The sequence below is a fragment of the Gobius niger genome (assembly GCF_951799975.1).
Source record: "Gobius niger genome assembly, chromosome: 21".
NCBI lineage: Eukaryota > Metazoa > Chordata > Actinopteri > Gobiiformes > Gobiidae > Gobius > Gobius niger.
The window spans coordinates 5,254,376-5,271,064 of record NC_136872.1 but is presented as its reverse complement, the minus strand read 5'-3'; the positions used below and the strand labels follow the sequence as shown (position 1 = coordinate 5,271,064).

The 16,689-nt window shown below is 42.2% G+C and overlaps 1 protein-coding gene across 1 annotated transcript in view; it reads left to right on the top strand.

Annotated features, from left to right (window-relative positions):
- LOC306980298 (serine/threonine-protein phosphatase PP1-beta catalytic subunit) overlaps positions 1-16,359 on the top strand; it is a 39,518-nt gene extending 23,159 nt beyond the window's left edge. The window contains exons 2-8 of the mRNA XM_079579645.1: positions 1,595-1,726; positions 5,306-5,536; positions 9,260-9,364; positions 11,427-11,498; positions 14,298-14,449; positions 14,612-14,746; positions 16,216-16,359. Coding sequence (XP_079435771.1) covers positions 1,595-1,726; positions 5,306-5,536; positions 9,260-9,364; positions 11,427-11,498; positions 14,298-14,449; positions 14,612-14,746; positions 16,216-16,320 — 932 coding nt within the window. The 3' untranslated portion in view covers positions 16,321-16,359. The remainder of the gene's footprint in view (positions 1-1,594; positions 1,727-5,305; positions 5,537-9,259; positions 9,365-11,426; positions 11,499-14,297; positions 14,450-14,611; positions 14,747-16,215) is intronic.
- Positions 16,360-16,689: the final 330 nt, after the last annotated feature.

Below are 16,689 nucleotides of genomic sequence, written 5' to 3'. Positions count from 1 at the left end.
TGCGTGTGTGCGTGTGTGTGTGTGTGTGTTTTCTTGTGTGTTTGTGTGTGTGTGTGTGTGTGCGTGTGCGCAGCTGCAGCCCGGCTCCTCCGCTGGTCCCTCAGTTACACAACAGGAAGTGTCTCTAAAACCCCCTGACACCCACCGCCCAGCACCCATGGGCTATTTCCATCTCCGTGTTGGCTAAACCCCGTCTCCCGTATTTACGCGAGCGTGGAAAGGCCATGGAGGTGCTGAGTCCTGGTGCGTGAGGCTGACGGGAGCACAGAAAAGAACACTTTCAGTAGTTCATAATCACCAAAACTTTGACTCAAATCCCCAGATGTTTGTAAGTAATAAACAGTAAATGAAGACGCATAAAGCTACAGTGTTAAAGAAATCTGAAAATTAGACATGAATTCTGAAGGATATTCGATTTGAACAAACAGGAATGAACGTTTTTTGTTTTGTTTACAAGTCAGGGGTAGGTCTGCATAACTTCTCTGAACTTCAACCTGCTTTTGATCGAGCAAGTCCACTCCTTCTCCTGCTGTAAACATTTGTTGTTGTTTTTTATGCTGCTCGATAAAGGTCGACTGATACATTGGCCGGTCAATGTATGGGTGTTTTATATTGGTCGATATCATTCAGATAAAAAGGTAGATATCTGTGGAACTGAAAGTGACAGAGACTTCTATTGGCTCGTCTCCCTCACGTTCGTGCACCTCGGCTCACAGTTTATATGTTTTATGTTGCAGACTTTAGCACACGACTGTGGAAACAGAAGAGATAAAGACTCGCTGGGTTTCGTTTTGGAATCTGCTGATTATATCATACATACATACATATCAGCATCAGACTTGGAAAAACACATTGTTCGACCTTTACTCCTTAAATAAAGTAAGAATCGGTGTTAATTTCGTCGACTGAAATATTTAGTCTTAATTTTAGTCAAAGTGATATTTTTGACGACTAAAATTGGACTAAGACTTAATTAAAAGTTTTTCATGAGACTAAAACTGTGACTAAAATGTCCAGATATTTTAGTCGACTAAAATAAGACTAAATAAAAATGAAAGGGAGAGACTAAAATCATCCAAACTTCTATTGAGCGTCTGAAAGAGCCTCAGATCATGTAAATCCTCTGCCAAAGGATCAGCTCTGAGCTTTGTTCATGTGGAGCAGCTCCATGAAGCAGAGCAACAAGATTAAATATGATTATAATGAATATTATCAATGCAAAGTCGACTAAATTCGTCTTAAATTTAGTCGACTAAAACTAGACTAAAATTGAAGATTTTTTTCTGACTAAAACTAGACTAAAATCGAATTACATTTTCGTCAAAAGACTAAGACTAAAACTAAATTAAAATATGTTGTCAAAATTAACACTGGTAAGAATAAAACAAGGGATAAAAACGTACATGCTCTCAGCCTCATATCAATGAAAATGTTCCTGTGGACAAACGGACCAATGTGTGCAGGAAGGTTTTTTTAGTGATTGTGAACCCGGAAGTTAGTGCTGTTTTATCTGTGCTGCATTTTGAAACTTCTCGCCGTCTTTCTCCGTTTACTCCTTCTGACGTCCACGCCTGTGTGTGTTTTTGCCGTGCAGTGCGAGGATGTCGACCGGGGAAGATCGTTCAGATGTCCGAGGCCGAGGTGCGGGGGCTGTGCATAAAGTCCAGGGAGATCTTCCTCAGTCAGCCCATCCTGCTGGAGCTGGAGGCCCCGCTCAAAATCTGTGGTCAGTTCCCTCTCGCAGTCACACCAGCATGAGGTACACGGTCAAGAAAACAACAACAACAAAACACAAGGAAGTTTCAACTGTTGTCACTTACATGTGCGTTATCAAAACACAACTTTCTATCCCAATATGTGTCGTATCATGACAAAAGTGTTTTCAGCACGGGTTCAGACGGCCGTGACTGACATCAGAGGAACAAATGGTCCACGTCAAAACAATCATGGCGGCTCATGGGGCTGACACAGTATATTCTTTTTTGATGTATTGCGTCACAAATTGGTGGCGGTCCCGCACATCTCTGCACATCGAGCACTCGGTCTGACGAATATATATGACACGGTTAAAATACAAACTCACAAACACAAGAAAACAAATGTTTAAAGTGCATGTGACAGGTTTTAATGCTTTTGAAATTATAGTAATTATTTAGATGTAATAGTAAACAATAATTATCATTTTATTTCAGTGAAGTAGCCATTTTAAAGGTGCACTATGCAACTTTTTATGTAAAAACAAAAGTTGATATTAATACGTATTGGACCTTTCAGTGACCCCTCGGATGCTTGGGGGGGTTAGTAGGGCTGAACAATATTGAAGTAACTTGCGATATGCCAGGGGTAGGCAACGTCAGGCCCGGGGGCCAAATCCGGCACTCCGGCACAGAACCTCTGGCCCTCAAGGTGATTTTGAGAAACAGTATGACACAAATCACAGAGTACTTTTAACATTATTAGAGTTAAATGGGAGAAAATAAGGTAGAAATACTGTCAATGCACCCAGTCAGGTCATAACACTGGCATTTGAAAGAACTGCACAGGAAAAAGAATAATCGTTTACAGGAAGAAACGACTTAAATCTACTTGAATTAAGAGATTAAATCTAAGATTTGAGTTGATTGGTCTGGTCTCGGATGAGATAAAACCTCTAGTAGTTATTCTCTTAATTCAGAGAAAATTCAAGTGAAAAACAATTATTTGTCTGATTCCAACATTGGCGCTTGTTCCATTGGCGCTATAGCATTTGTATCTTGGATTAGTTCAAACCGACTCAAATTCAACATAGAATAATAATAATAATAATTGCTTTAATTCAAGCAATTTTAAGTCATTTATCTCATGATAGTAATTTTTCCAGTGTTATAGTAATGATAATCAGCGGCTTCGGCCCTCGGTCTATTGACAATAAAGAAAATCGGCCCCTCCACCAAGAAAACTTGCCTACCCCTGCGATATGCAATACGGCTGTGCAATAAACCAAACCATTTCAACACGATACGTTCCATTTTCATTAAACATCGTAAGTAACTAGGTTTTCTGCAGTTGTGTCAAAAGGACCAAAACAAGACCAAAATTGAAGTAAGTTAGTTAATGTTTTACTACAACTGAACTTTTACTTTACTTTTCCGAGAATTGGCAAAAAATGTGTCTCAGTCCGATGCAGATGTTAGTAATGTTGCGGTATACTGTGGCTTTAGCGATACGGGTATTGCGTCACGTAATATCGCGATAGGATATATATATTTTTTAGATATATTGTGCAGCCCTGCTGGTTAGCATAGCGCCTTTACTTACCATCCCCATGGCCTCGTGGGCGCTCAAGGATCAATCGTTTTTTGGGTTTTCACCGCTGATTGAACCGTCTCCATGGTGACGGATACATTCCATTCCCAAAACCTACCAGAAACCCTGAACAACCTGAAAAATAAAATGGATCCTGAAGCATCACAGGAGCCACTGGGATGGAAAATAAAAACGCCTAGATAACCACCCATACTGACGCTGGGTCACTGACAGGTCATATACGCACTAATATGCCTTTTTTTATTTTACATAAAAAGTTGCATAGTGCACCTTTAATGAAGAAATGTTGGTCAGATTATTATTTTTATTAGATATTTTTTAAGCTACTGACGGGTAGTGACATAGATAGAGGTAAAGATACAGCAGTTTGACTCGTTCCCCATGACACGGTCGGCACGGCAACAGTTTAAAATGATTTGCCTCGATCTATAGATACAGACGGCGTCTCGTCATAGAAGGGGGCGTGGCTTCACCGAGGGGGAAAATAGAATCTTTAGAGAAACACAATTTTCCACTCTTTTTTGCCATTTTCTGCTGGGATATCAACTTATTGATCACATACAAATAAAGTCCAGTGTAAATCGGGCCCATATGGATATTTTCTCACAGCAGATTGTTCAGTAGAAGTGAAATAACGGCAGTTGTAGCAAGCGCTAGCTAACCGTTAGCATTAGCCCGATGCTAACATGTAGCATCAAGTTAGCATTCTCCGTTATTCATGTATTTATGGGCTGTTGAACCACTTTGCTCCTCCCCATGTCTTTGTATCATTATTTAGTAGAAACTTTATTCATATTTCAGCATTTGTTACAGTAGTTTTTGAATAATTAGAGAAAATTTTCATTTTTTTCAAAATTGTTTTCCCCCTTAACTGTTTTCAAAAATGACCATATATGGGCGATTCCAGAGATGCCGTCTGTATCTATGTCACTTCCTGTCAGTATCTAATAAGGAAGTGAAACTAATAAACATCACAAAAACGGTCAAACTAAATAAAACTGGTACAATTTTTTAGCAAAATCTTAAATATAATTGTGTTAACGATGTTTTAGCAAAAAATGTGTCTAATGTGTCACATGGACTTTAAAGGGGCTGGAAGCAAGTTCGCCATTTTATACTCACTACTGCCACCTCAGGCCATATGTGTAACTGCACATTCTATATTAAGCTCGTGCATGGCGGCAATTCGGGCCGAAGTGACACATTTTTGAGTGACCGTACAGGATTTTAGAGGCAGTTGTGGTGAACAGGTCTGAGCTCATTCTACACATTAGGACATGGCTGGAACATGTAGGGGGAGGAAAATACTTAATTTTAACATTTTTAAACTCCTTATAGTCCCTTTAAAGGTGCAAAACATTCCAGCCAATGTCAGAAAGTTGAGTAATAAACCAAATAGTCTTTTTCAAACCATTCAGGAAAAAGTAACCCTGTACAGAATTGGTTGTACTGTACTGCACTATACAACACACATTTGTGAAAGCTGTATCATGGTTTAAAGGGGCTAGATGCAAGTTAGCCATTTTATACTCACTACTGCCACCTCAGGTCATACGTGTAACTGCAGCTTCTACATTAAGCTCGTGCATGACGGCACTTCTGACCTGAATTAACACCTTTTTGAGTGAGTGTGGAGGATTTTAGAGGCAGTTCTACACCTTAGGACATTGTCGAAACTTGCAGGGGGAGGAAAATACTTCATTGTAACATTTTTAACCTCCTTATAGTCACTTTAAGTGTATTAAAAATCAGAGAACTGAGGAAAAATTGCAGCTGTGAGCAGAATCAACAGCCAAAGCGTGAGAAAGTTTAGAGTTGATTTCGATGATAAATGTCCTCCCCTTTTGAGCGATGAGCTGCAGATGGAAGACGACGGAGAGGATTTGCTGTGAGGAGTTTTCCAGTTTCACATCGTCCCGTTTGACTTACTGAGCCACAAAAGGCAAAACTAAGACGTGTAAGTTTGACTGAATAAATCACGCCATTGCCTCGTGTCCAGGTGACATCCACGGCCAGTACACAGACCTGCTGCGGCTGTTCGAGTACGGCGGCTTCCCCCCCGAGGCCAACTACCTGTTCCTGGGCGACTACGTGGACCGGGGGAAGCAGTCCCTGGAGACCATCTGCCTGCTGCTGGCCTACAAGATCAAATACCCCGAGAACTTCTTCCTCCTGCGGGGCAACCACGAGTGCGCCTCCATCAACCGCATCTACGGCTTCTACGACGAGTGTGAGTGGCAAACCGGGCGGCAGGGATCTAGCTTTTAAAACTCGCAGTGAAGAAGGTCTGTAATCAAAGTATTTCAACATTAAAAGTAGTTAAATGTGAAAATGCCATAGTACAAGAAGGTAGATCAGTTTTCATAAGTGTTACTCAACGCTGTGGCTTCAAAAACATCACACCGAACGTTACACGACGGGGACAAACTTTCTTCCTCGTTGTGAATCGTTGACATTACACCCACGCAGCGCCGCCTAGTGTTCTGGAGTGTGCAATGAAAGGCTTTTAGATGGGACAAAGAGCCTGCAGGGTAATGTAATTGGCTTGTTGCACAATGTGGCTACGCTAGTTCCTCTAAGCTGAAGCTGTGGGCGCTAGCACTTCCTTTTCGTATTCATTTCCATTAAAGAGGGGGTATTATGCTTTTTTCAGTCCCATAGCACCAGTTTATATCACACTACAATGATGACCAAACCTTCTGTTGGTCTGTAAATGCAGTAAATTAGAAAAACTGCCTTGTATAAAATGTCTCTCTCAAAATGGCTGTAGTGAATGTCTTGAAATAGGCCTCTGTCTCTTTAAGAACCTCTGACCTTTCCGACACGCCCCCTCCACACGCTGTCTGTGGCATCAGTGGGGAGGGGGTTCTGCTGAGGAGCAGTGGTTGGTTACTCGGCTGGTGACGAAAGCTCGGAGGCGTCTCCAGGAGGTGGGGGCGTTCCTAGGAGGACTCAGGCAAACCTATCCCTAAAATGGCCGCCATCAGAGTTTTTACAGATGACTCAAAAATACGTGAATGTGCCAAGGCAACACTTCAGGCATGTTTTTAATGAGGGAATGACATAATAACATGATGTAAAGCTTGAAAAAGTCCATTTTGCATAATACCCCCCCTTTAAGATTAGCTTAGACCCGTTCGAATCATCGTATTTCCTAAGGGTTCTGTGGTGGACAGTGAGAAATATTTCCGAAGAGGAGACGTCTATGTTTATAAGGATCAGTGGGTTTGTCTTGAAGCTAAAGGCTAACGTTAATTTCATGCATTATAACATTTGAAATAGTGCCTTTTATTCCATTTTTTTTTTATAGCATGTTAGCCTTTAGCTTCAAGACAGACTATCAATCCTTTATGATCACAGGAGTCTCCTCTGAACTCGTTACATCAAGATTTGAACACACAGTAAATGATCCTCTACCGGGAACTCACCGCCCACAACATAGTCTTTAGACAATGTGATTATTATTCCAGGAAAAGAATACAGACAGGAAGTACTGGCGCTCACAACTTCAGGTCAGAGGAACTAGCTTATCAAATCTGGGACAGAAACTATGATCGAATCACCTAAAGTAATAAAATAAAATCGGCCACTGCTGGAGTGGCCCAGTCTTTAAGTTTTAACAGGATTATAGACCAGACTTTTGGAAAAAAATCGGCCCAAAATATCAGCCGAGCATAAAGGCATTAAAGGCAATAACAGCCCCCAAAAATCATCCTGAGAAAAACCCGGTCGACCTCTGATAAACATATGAGCTCTGTCCTAAATATCTGAAAGTTTAAAGCAGGTCATGCCGCGTCAGAGCCACAGCAGCATCTGGAAGTTTTATATAGGAAATCTGAACTCATATAGCAACGTTAAGCACTTTTGTTTACATTTTACAAGGACCAAACTGAAGCCCACGCGGCTCATTTGCATACCCTGCTGTTAGTGAACTTAAAGGACAGGATAGATACAGACGGCATCTCGTCATAGAAGGGGGCGTGGCTTCGCCGAGGGGGAAAATAGAATCTATAGAGCAGGGGTGGCCAACCCGCGGCTCTCGAGCCGCATGCGGCTCTTGGCCAATCAGAGTGCGGCTCTTTGCATGATTGGATATGTTTAATACAATGCGGCTCTTTGCAAAATGATTGGTAAATATTTCCCATAAACTGTAACAGTCTTTGACCAACAATCCAACCGTAGTCCTACAGACCATGTTTCCATCTCTACACATGAATGAGAGTCTGTATCTCCCTCCTTTTCGAGGCGGCGCGTATAAGGTGCCCGTGCAGCCTCAGTCAAAGCGGGCTGTAGGTTAAACAACAGTCAGGCAGATCGTGGCACTGGGATCAGCTTCTGTGCTTTTCAGATTTCTGATCAGCTACTCTTTATTTGATGTAATTTGGCCTCATATTCACAGAAAAAGATCAAAATTACGAAATGGAAAAAAGCGGAGCTCTTCTGAAGCGTATGATGCGAAGCGCGACATCGTAACGCTGAAATACGCAAAGTCATGACTTTTCTTTCACATGTGACTGAAACTGTAACAGATGCAACTTAAAACAGACTCTCAGTCGTCCAGAGGCTCCTGGTTAAAGTTCATGAACTTTGTGCAGCCTAGAGTGCGTTCTCTGCACAGTCCAGTCAGGACCAAGCTGCAGGCACTGAGCGCACAGGCCAGGGGCGTATCAGAGGAGGGGGCTGAGTGGGCAGGGCCCCACATACAAACACACCCCAGCATTAAAAAAATAAAAAAAATAATAATAATCTAATTCTGTCTCAGTCAGAGCAGAAAGCACAGAATTTCAGTTAATATACATGTATTTCAGTCTTGTTGAGAAGTAAAACCATTCAATCTAACACAATTATTTAAAAAAAAGAAAAGGCCAGGCATAAAATTATAGTTTATTGTGATTAAATAAAACGGTTACATTCTATTTAATCACAATAAACTACCGCCCCGGGATCTCGCTAATGGTTGGTGCTTTTGTGGCTCTTCACAGGATCAAGGTTGAAAATTTCGGCTCTTGGTCTCTGACTAGTTGGCCACCCCTGCTATAGAGAAACACAATTTTTCACTCTTTTTAGACATTTTCTGGTGGAATATGAACTTATTTATCACTCATAAGTAAAGTCAAGTATAAATCGGGCCCATATGGATATTTTCTCACAGCTTGTTCAGTAGAAGTGGAAAAAACGGCAGTTGTAGCTCGCACTTGCTACCCGTTAGCATTAGCACGATGCTAACATGTAGCATCAGGTTAGCATTCTCCGTTATTTATGTATTTATGGGCTGTTGAACCACTTTGCTCCTCCCCATGTCTTTGTTTCTTTATTTAGTAGAAAACTATATTCATAATTCAGCGTTTATTAAAGTAGTTTTTGAATAATTAAAGAAAGTTTAGATTTTTCTCCAAATTGTTTTCCCCCTTAACTGTTTCCAAACATGACCATATATGGGCGATTACAGAGATGCCGTCTGTATCTATATGGAGCATGTCGTTTCCTTTACAGAGCACAGTGTTTTCATCATCCGTCTGCGTGGTTTCATTTCGCAGTGGCTCATGTTCGAGTCGGTGATAATTGCATCCACAAAGCCGGTCCAAACCAATGAAAACAGAACAGAAGTTTCTCCAGTTTCTCCAGTTTTCCAGTCCCACCTCTCGTAATTAAAGTGTCCATTAGCGCAGTGGTGGACTGTGGCCTCTCTGTGCATTCCCTTTCCGAGGCTGTGGTCCACATCTCTATAAGCCACTGTAAATACCTCGTGTACATGCGGTAATGCTATAGAAATCACACCCTGTCCCCAATTTACTTTAGATGAGTGCTAAATCCGTTTACATGTTCTCGTTTTGGACATTTGGGACGGTTGCGCCGCTCGGGCTGTGATAAATGACTGAGCGTTGGCCTCGCACACACGTGGCTTTGTTTTGGAGCGTTCAGGCTTTAATCCTGTCTGGTGTTGTGTCCGCAGGTAAACGCAGATTCAACATCAAACTGTGGAAGACGTTTACCGATTGTTTTAACTGCCTGCCCATCGCCGCCATTGTGGACGAGAAGATCTTCTGCTGTCATGGAGGTGAATACCAGAACATTTTCACTCACATAACCCGTCTAAGTGTGGGAGGTGTGGGTACGGCGCGGGTCCATTTAGAACGGGTCGATTTGGTGGAGGCTGACCGGGCTACGTTCAAGCGACAGCTGAAACTACTTCTTATTTTTCCTCAACCTTTTATTCAGATGCTTTAGATGCTTTCCAAAAGCTTCCCAAGCAAGAGACATAATCTGGAGATGCGTTTTAAAGTGATAGTCTGTAAGTTTGCAAAGTAAGGAGAGATGGAGTGAAGTTTTGAATTAAACAATCAAACTCCTCCCCTCTTTAACCAGAAAGCACTTCTTAGTTTGCAAAATGGGGAGAGCAGGACCAGAACTTTCAAATGTAAACGATCAAGCTCCTCCCCCTGCCTCCTGATTGGACAAGACAGGCTGGTTCACAGGCAAAGCTCGTCTCATTGGTCAACATGGGAGGATGCTAGACTCTTGATTAGTCGCTGAGATACAGGAAGGAGAGACTTTACAAAATAATACATATACAGTATTACTTACTTACATTAGGCCAGGGGTAGGCAACGTCAGGCCCGGGGGCCAAATCTGGCCCTCCAGCACAGAACCTCTGGCCCTCAAGATGAGTTTGAGAAACATGATTACCCAAATTAGACAGTACTCTTAACATTATTAGAGTTAAATGGGAGAAAGAAAGGTAGAAATACTGTCAATGCACCCGATGAGGTCATAACACTGGCATTTGAAAGAACTGCACAGGAAAAAGAATAATTGTTTTAAGGAAGAAATGACATAAATCTACTTGAATTAAGAGATTAAATCTAAGGTTTGAGTTGATTTGGTCTGTTCATAGATGAGATAAAACCTCTAGTAGTCGTTATTCTCTTAATTCAGATAATTTTGTGTCATTTCAAGTAAAAAACAATTATTTGTCTGATTTCAAGTGGGTCTTGGATTAGTTCAAACCGACTCAAATTCAACATAGAAGAACTTTAATTGAAGCAATTTTAAGTCATTTATCTAATTTAAGATGGTCAGTGTTGTGCTTTACTTTGGGCTAATAATCAGCGGCTTCGGCCCTCGGTCTGTTTACAATAAAGAAAATCGGCCCCTCCACCAAGAAAACTTGCCTAAACCTGCATTAGGCGATCGATTTTACACATTTTATAACATGTTTAATACATTTAGACTTTCAGAATCCAGAATCCATTTAAAATCTGGTAAACCAGAAACAGCAGCTATAGCTTTGCTTTGACGAACATTTTAGCCCAACATTAAGAGGTACACTGCGGAGAATAAATCATTATTTATTTCATCTCCTCAGACCTGACTTTTCTGGGAGCGGGACGTCTCCAGCTCATCTCCATGCAGATTAGTGATGCGCGGATCAGGTTCCTTCTTTTTAGCCCACGGGCCCACATTTGGAACGGTTTCTAACCCCCCTCCCCAGCCTGCCCAGCCCCGTCCGAAAAGGTGCTTGTTGCCAAAAATCAGCAACCAGATGCAATAAAAAAAACTCTTGTTTACCTTTATAAATCCTCTCCGTCGTCCCTCTGGGGGTAATACCCGTGTTAATGGGATGATTGGAGGGTCTTTCATCTCCCCCTGGGGTCTCTGGCCAGACACCCACAATTGCAACTTTGGGGAGGAGGCCCCAAAACACACTAAGAGAATCATGAAGAAGAAGCTAACAGGCTAACGGGCAAAGCTAACTGTGGGCTAGCGCCACTTAAACAGTATTTACAGCCAAGTTTGAGTGAAATAAATGATCTCCATTGTGTGATTGGATGAACAATATCCCTCTGTCCCTTTGTCTTTTCTGTCAGCGTAGCATTTACTCTCACGGACGATTAATGAGTAAAAAACACAACATGCTACGACACCTGCACTTATGGCCTTTGGGGCAAGAGTTACTTAGTACTGCTTTAGAATCTTCCTGACTAAAGGCAGCCAAATAGGAGACTTAAACAGGTTAGGTTTCCCACTTGAGCTGATCACGAGGAGCAGGTTTTGGTTTGAGTCTCCAGTGTGTTGGTTTGTCCATCGTAACCGTGTCTTTGTGCCGTCCCCGTGCACAGGCCTGTCCCCCGACCTCCAGTCCATGGAGCAGATCCGCCGCATCATGAGGCCCACAGACGTCCCCGACACAGGTGGGTTTACAGAGCACACACCGGATCACCCTAAACGCCACTGTTTGAAACCCCAGACGGCCATACATCCACATAAACACGGAGCGCGTCCTTAAGAGGATGTGAGAGGGGCCCAGCGGTGAAGTGTGCCCTTATAAGGACGCAGAGCCGCTCACTTCACTTCACCGACACACTGGACCAAATACAGAGCGATGGCTGCACGAGGAGGGTAAATCAGAATCACCGTGCGTTTATTTGACCTTCCAAACGCCGGCAGGACCAGATTAAGATCAACTCAGGACTAAAGTGAAACAACCGAAAATATGTTTTGCATTTTGAATTCTTGGCCTTTTCCTAATGAGCTTCATGAGGTTGGTCCTGACAGTCTGTGAAGTCCAAACTGTGCAAAGTGCAAAGCAGAAATCGAGCAAAAGGCGGTGATTTTAAAGAATCTTTTTGTGTCCTTTCATAAGTGAATGCCTTCAGTCAGAATCTACACTGGGAATATGGGAATAGTCTTGAAATAAAAGAAAAACAATACATGAAAAAAAGTGATTCCAATTGCTGATGAATTGAGTCCCACCTACAATGACCCGAGACTAGTATGTCCGAATGTCCACACTATCCCCTATATACTGACTATATAGTCACTATATAGTGACTATATAGTGACTATATAGTGACTATATAGTGACTATATAGTGACTATATAGTGACTATATAGTGGTCTATATAGTGACTATATAGTGACTATATAGTGGTCTATATAGTGGTCTATATAGTGACTATATAGTGACTATATAGTGGTCTATATAGCGGTCACGCCATTTTGTAGAGGTGTCCGAATGTCCAGAGAGAAAAAAGTAGTCCACTTGAAATTTCCCACAATGCATCTTGAAAAGTAGGGAGCATCGATGGTCACTAAACGGGTCAATATAGACCACAATGCATTGCGAGAGTCGGAGAAGAGCCTGACAGCGACAGGTCTTTGAACTAATTAACAGGACTGAAGTAAATCAGCTGTTTCAGTCGTGTGTTTGTGTTTCTCATGAATAAACGACCTAAATATAAACGGTTACGGTGAAAAGATGCTAACGTTAGCCGCTAACCTTTAGCTTGAGCTGTTAAGTGACCGGTAGCTTCCTCTCGAATAATCCAAGCCATTCATGTAAAATCCATGTGAAATAAAGCGTATCTGACTCGTATTAATCCATAAATATTCCACTGTCTCATGAGTCTGGTTGGTCTTTATCGCAGAAATACTTTATTCCCGGAGTTTATTGAACTTTTAGCAGATGTAGTCACTCAATCTGCTGGCGCTTCGGACACCGGGCTCACACCTACTTTTGGCGTCTCTGAGTTAACGCTGGAGTGTTTTTTTGTTTTGTTTTTTGTGATGAATAAAACGCCTGTAAAAGTGCCAAAACAGCCGTTCTATTTCATAAAATAAACGTTTGTAACAATAAATACATTCAGATAAAAAAAACAAAAACATATCTGCAGCCGCAGCTCGGAGAGAGTCGTGGCTTGTGTCCGAATCGCCAACAGAATTAGTGACTATGTAGTCGACTATATAGTGCGGGCCTGTGTAGTGAATGAGGGCTCAGGGACGAGGGTGGACATCCGGACACAGAGTAGTTTTCACACAGCAGGTGGATACAGACGTTTTCTCTCTTTGTCTCGTGTAGTGTGAACATAATCAGCTCACACAAATAAAGTTAAAAGCGGGTCCTCACATTTGTTTTTCTGCAGCAGCGTAGTGTTGTCGAGTAGAAGTAAAACAAGCAAACAAGAAAAAACAGCACTTAAAGGAATAGGCCACCGTTTTTACATACTAAAATATGTTCTTACCTCACTTTAGACATGTTAATATATCCCCGTCTGGTCTTTGTCCGTGCGCTCTGTCAGGCAAACGGAGCACATACGCAGCCTCTCCCACATGTCATATAGCTCCAAAAAAGCTCACGATAGAAGCTACCAAGCTCTTCCACGTGTTCCCTATTTAAATAAAGTTACGTGAAGTGTTTTCATGCGAAGTATATTTACACAGAAATGTAACATGTCGATTTTATAAGCAAATAAAAAGAGGCACTATATTGTGAGGCGTAATGATACGAGGAGTAAAACGTCCGCGCAGTAACTCCTAAAGACTTCCCCCGCTCACTTCCGTCAATAACCTTTAGGAGTTACTGCGCGGACGTTTTACTCCTCGTATCATTACGCCTCACAATATAGTCCCCCTTTTTATCTGCTTATAAAATCGACACGTTACATTTCTGTGTAAATGTACTTCGCATGAAAACACTTCACGTAACTTTATTTAAATAGGGAACACGTGGAAGAGCTTGGTAGCTTCTATCGTGAGCTTTTTCGGAGCTATGTGACATGTGGGAGAGGCTGCGTATGTGCTCCGTTTGCGTGACAGAGCGCACGGACAAAGACCAGACGGGGATATATTAACACGTCTAAAGTGAGGTAAGAACATATTTTAGTATGTAAAAACGGTGGCCTATTCCTTTAAAGCTAGCTGTTAGCATATAGCATGAAGCTAATATTAGAACTATGGTTAGCATTCCCTGGTACACATTTGGGCCGTGTACAGAGGTTCATTGATTTGGTAGGAAATGCGTCCCTTTTTGAACAGTTAGAGCTCAATAGTTGATGGTTTACTCCCACTGTATATAAAAAAGAAACATTTTGGTGTGGACAGTTTGAGAAGGTCTCGTCTAAACGATAGCTGTTCTGGGTGCAGGAGGTTCACAGTGATGTGGTTTGTTGCTAACACGGTGAGCGCTAACAGTGACGTCGCTCTGTGTTTAGGCCTGCTGTGTGACCTGCTGTGGTCAGACCCTGATAAGGATGTCCAGGGCTGGGGGGAGAACGACCGCGGAGTCTCCTTCACCTTCGGAGCCGACGTGGTCAGCAAGTTCCTCAACCGCCACGACCTGGACCTCATCTGCAGAGCGCACCAGGTCAGAGACGGCTCCGGCCCGGGACAGCGCTGCTTTAGGACGAAATACTGTTACAGACAACTCTCATGTGACTGCGCAGACCTGCCGGATAAATCATAATAATCAATAACCTGCCTGCCTGTGAATAACTGTCCTGTGCTTGTGTGTGTGTGGCGCCCCCAGGTGGTAGAAGACGGTTACGAGTTCTTTGCCAAACGTCAGCTGGTCACTCTGTTCTCGGCGCCAAACTACTGCGGCGAGTTCGACAACGCGGGCGGCATGATGAGCGTGGACGAGACCCTCATGTGCTCCTTCCAGGTGAGACCCCCCTACCCCCCCTCAAAGGATCGATAAACGATATCAGCTAAAACCTTTTTATGTCACGGGATCGAACTCTAAAGCTGCAAAACTTGATCTAAAAACATCCCACTTTCAACAATAAATATGTACAATATTTTCGATTTAATGCCACTTTGAATCAGATGTGACGCTTTTTAATGACTTTTGAGGCGTTTGTGACGGAAACTGTTTACTTTAAAGCCACACTATATACATTTTACCCAATAAATAATATTGAAATACAAGCTTTAGTTTTATGACAGATATTCTCATCATTGAAAAATACCTATCAATGTACAAACAAACATGTGCCTTTGCTGTGAGCGGCTGAGCTCTCTTAAGACATGACTGCGACTTTAACGGGAGTGGGGTCGTCGCCATTGAGAGGAAGCAGAATATGAGATTTAAAATCGGTTTGGTTCTTATCCAAATCCATTCTTTAATTACCCACTGCAGAAATAGCATTTTCTGTGTTGTGTTTTGATGGTGACAGTATAGTCCAAAATGTTACGCAGTGTGCCTTTAAATAAACTTTCACCTGGAAATTAAAAAAAAAAAATCAGATTTTATTATTTACTGATTCAATGTTTCTCCATAGATTTATTTGGCGACAATATCGACGCTCGAGTTGCTCCCACAGACTCCAAACTATCGTCTACGGGTTTTTCCACTAAAAACAGCTTCTTTTAAAACTAAATAAGACATCTAAAGTCCCCTCAGAAAAAGTGTTTTTAACAAATATGTCACAAAATACAACCATGTAAACCTGGCTCGATCCATTCTTAAGAAATTGTCGCTGAAAATAGAGACATTTTTAAACATAAAAGGTCTTATTTTTATATGAAGACATTTCCTTCATATTTCTATCAGTAATCTACAGAAAATGTTTCAAATTAATAAAAAACTAAAAGTTTTCATCCTCACCTGCAGGATCTCACTAAAATTCTGTACCTGAACCGAGTGCATTTCTGATCAGCTTTACCCAAATCTAAAAGCTTACAGCCTATAGGCCAGAGTAAAGGCTAATTTGAACGCTAAGACCGACCAAACAGATCTACATGGATCTTTTTCCTTCCGTTGTTGGCGCTTTGTCACATTTTTCATCACTTTTATTTTAAAATCAGGTTTTGTCGCTCTTTTGCTGCATTTTCATCCTCTTGTTGGTCTCATTGGTGTCGCTATTTTGAGGCTTTTTTTCCAAGAAGCTTTTAGATTTGGGTAAAGCCAAACTGGAGAAAATGTGCTCTGTTCAGGTGGGAGTTCAAAGGTCCTGTAGAAACCCTGTAAAACGGATTATTTCTGATTATTCCAGAAATCTAACCTTAACCTTTGCCCCGTGTGTGTGTGCGTGTGTGTGTGTGTCTGTGTCTGTGTGTCTGTGTGTCTGTGTGTCTGTGTGTGTGTGTGTCTGTGTGTGTGTGTGTGTGTGTGTGTGTGTCTGTGTCCAGATCCTGAAGCCCTCTGAGAAGAAAGCCAAGTACCAGTATGGGGGCATGAACGCGGGGCGCCCGGTCACCCCGCCCCGCACAGCCCAACCCCCTAAGAAGCGATGAGCGCCGCACACTGTCCCACTGCACACACACGCACGCACACACACGCACACGCACACACACACACACACGAGGAGGCGGCGTCCGAGAGCCCCATCATCCGTGTACCGAGTGGATTAAACCAGTCCAAGTTCTGTTTGCGTTTGCCCCGATGTACTTATACTCTTTCTTTGTCCCCTCCTTCTTTTTTTTTTTTTTTTTTTGTGTGTGTTTGTTTTGGCTTTTATGTGTTTTCTTTGACGACAGAATGACAAGTTTACCACAGCGCCCCCTACCTGTACAGACGCCAACAGGAATAGATGACGATTTGCTGGGTTTTCAATAAATACGGGGAACGGAGACGTGACTGTGTGTGGTTTTTGGGGGTGAACA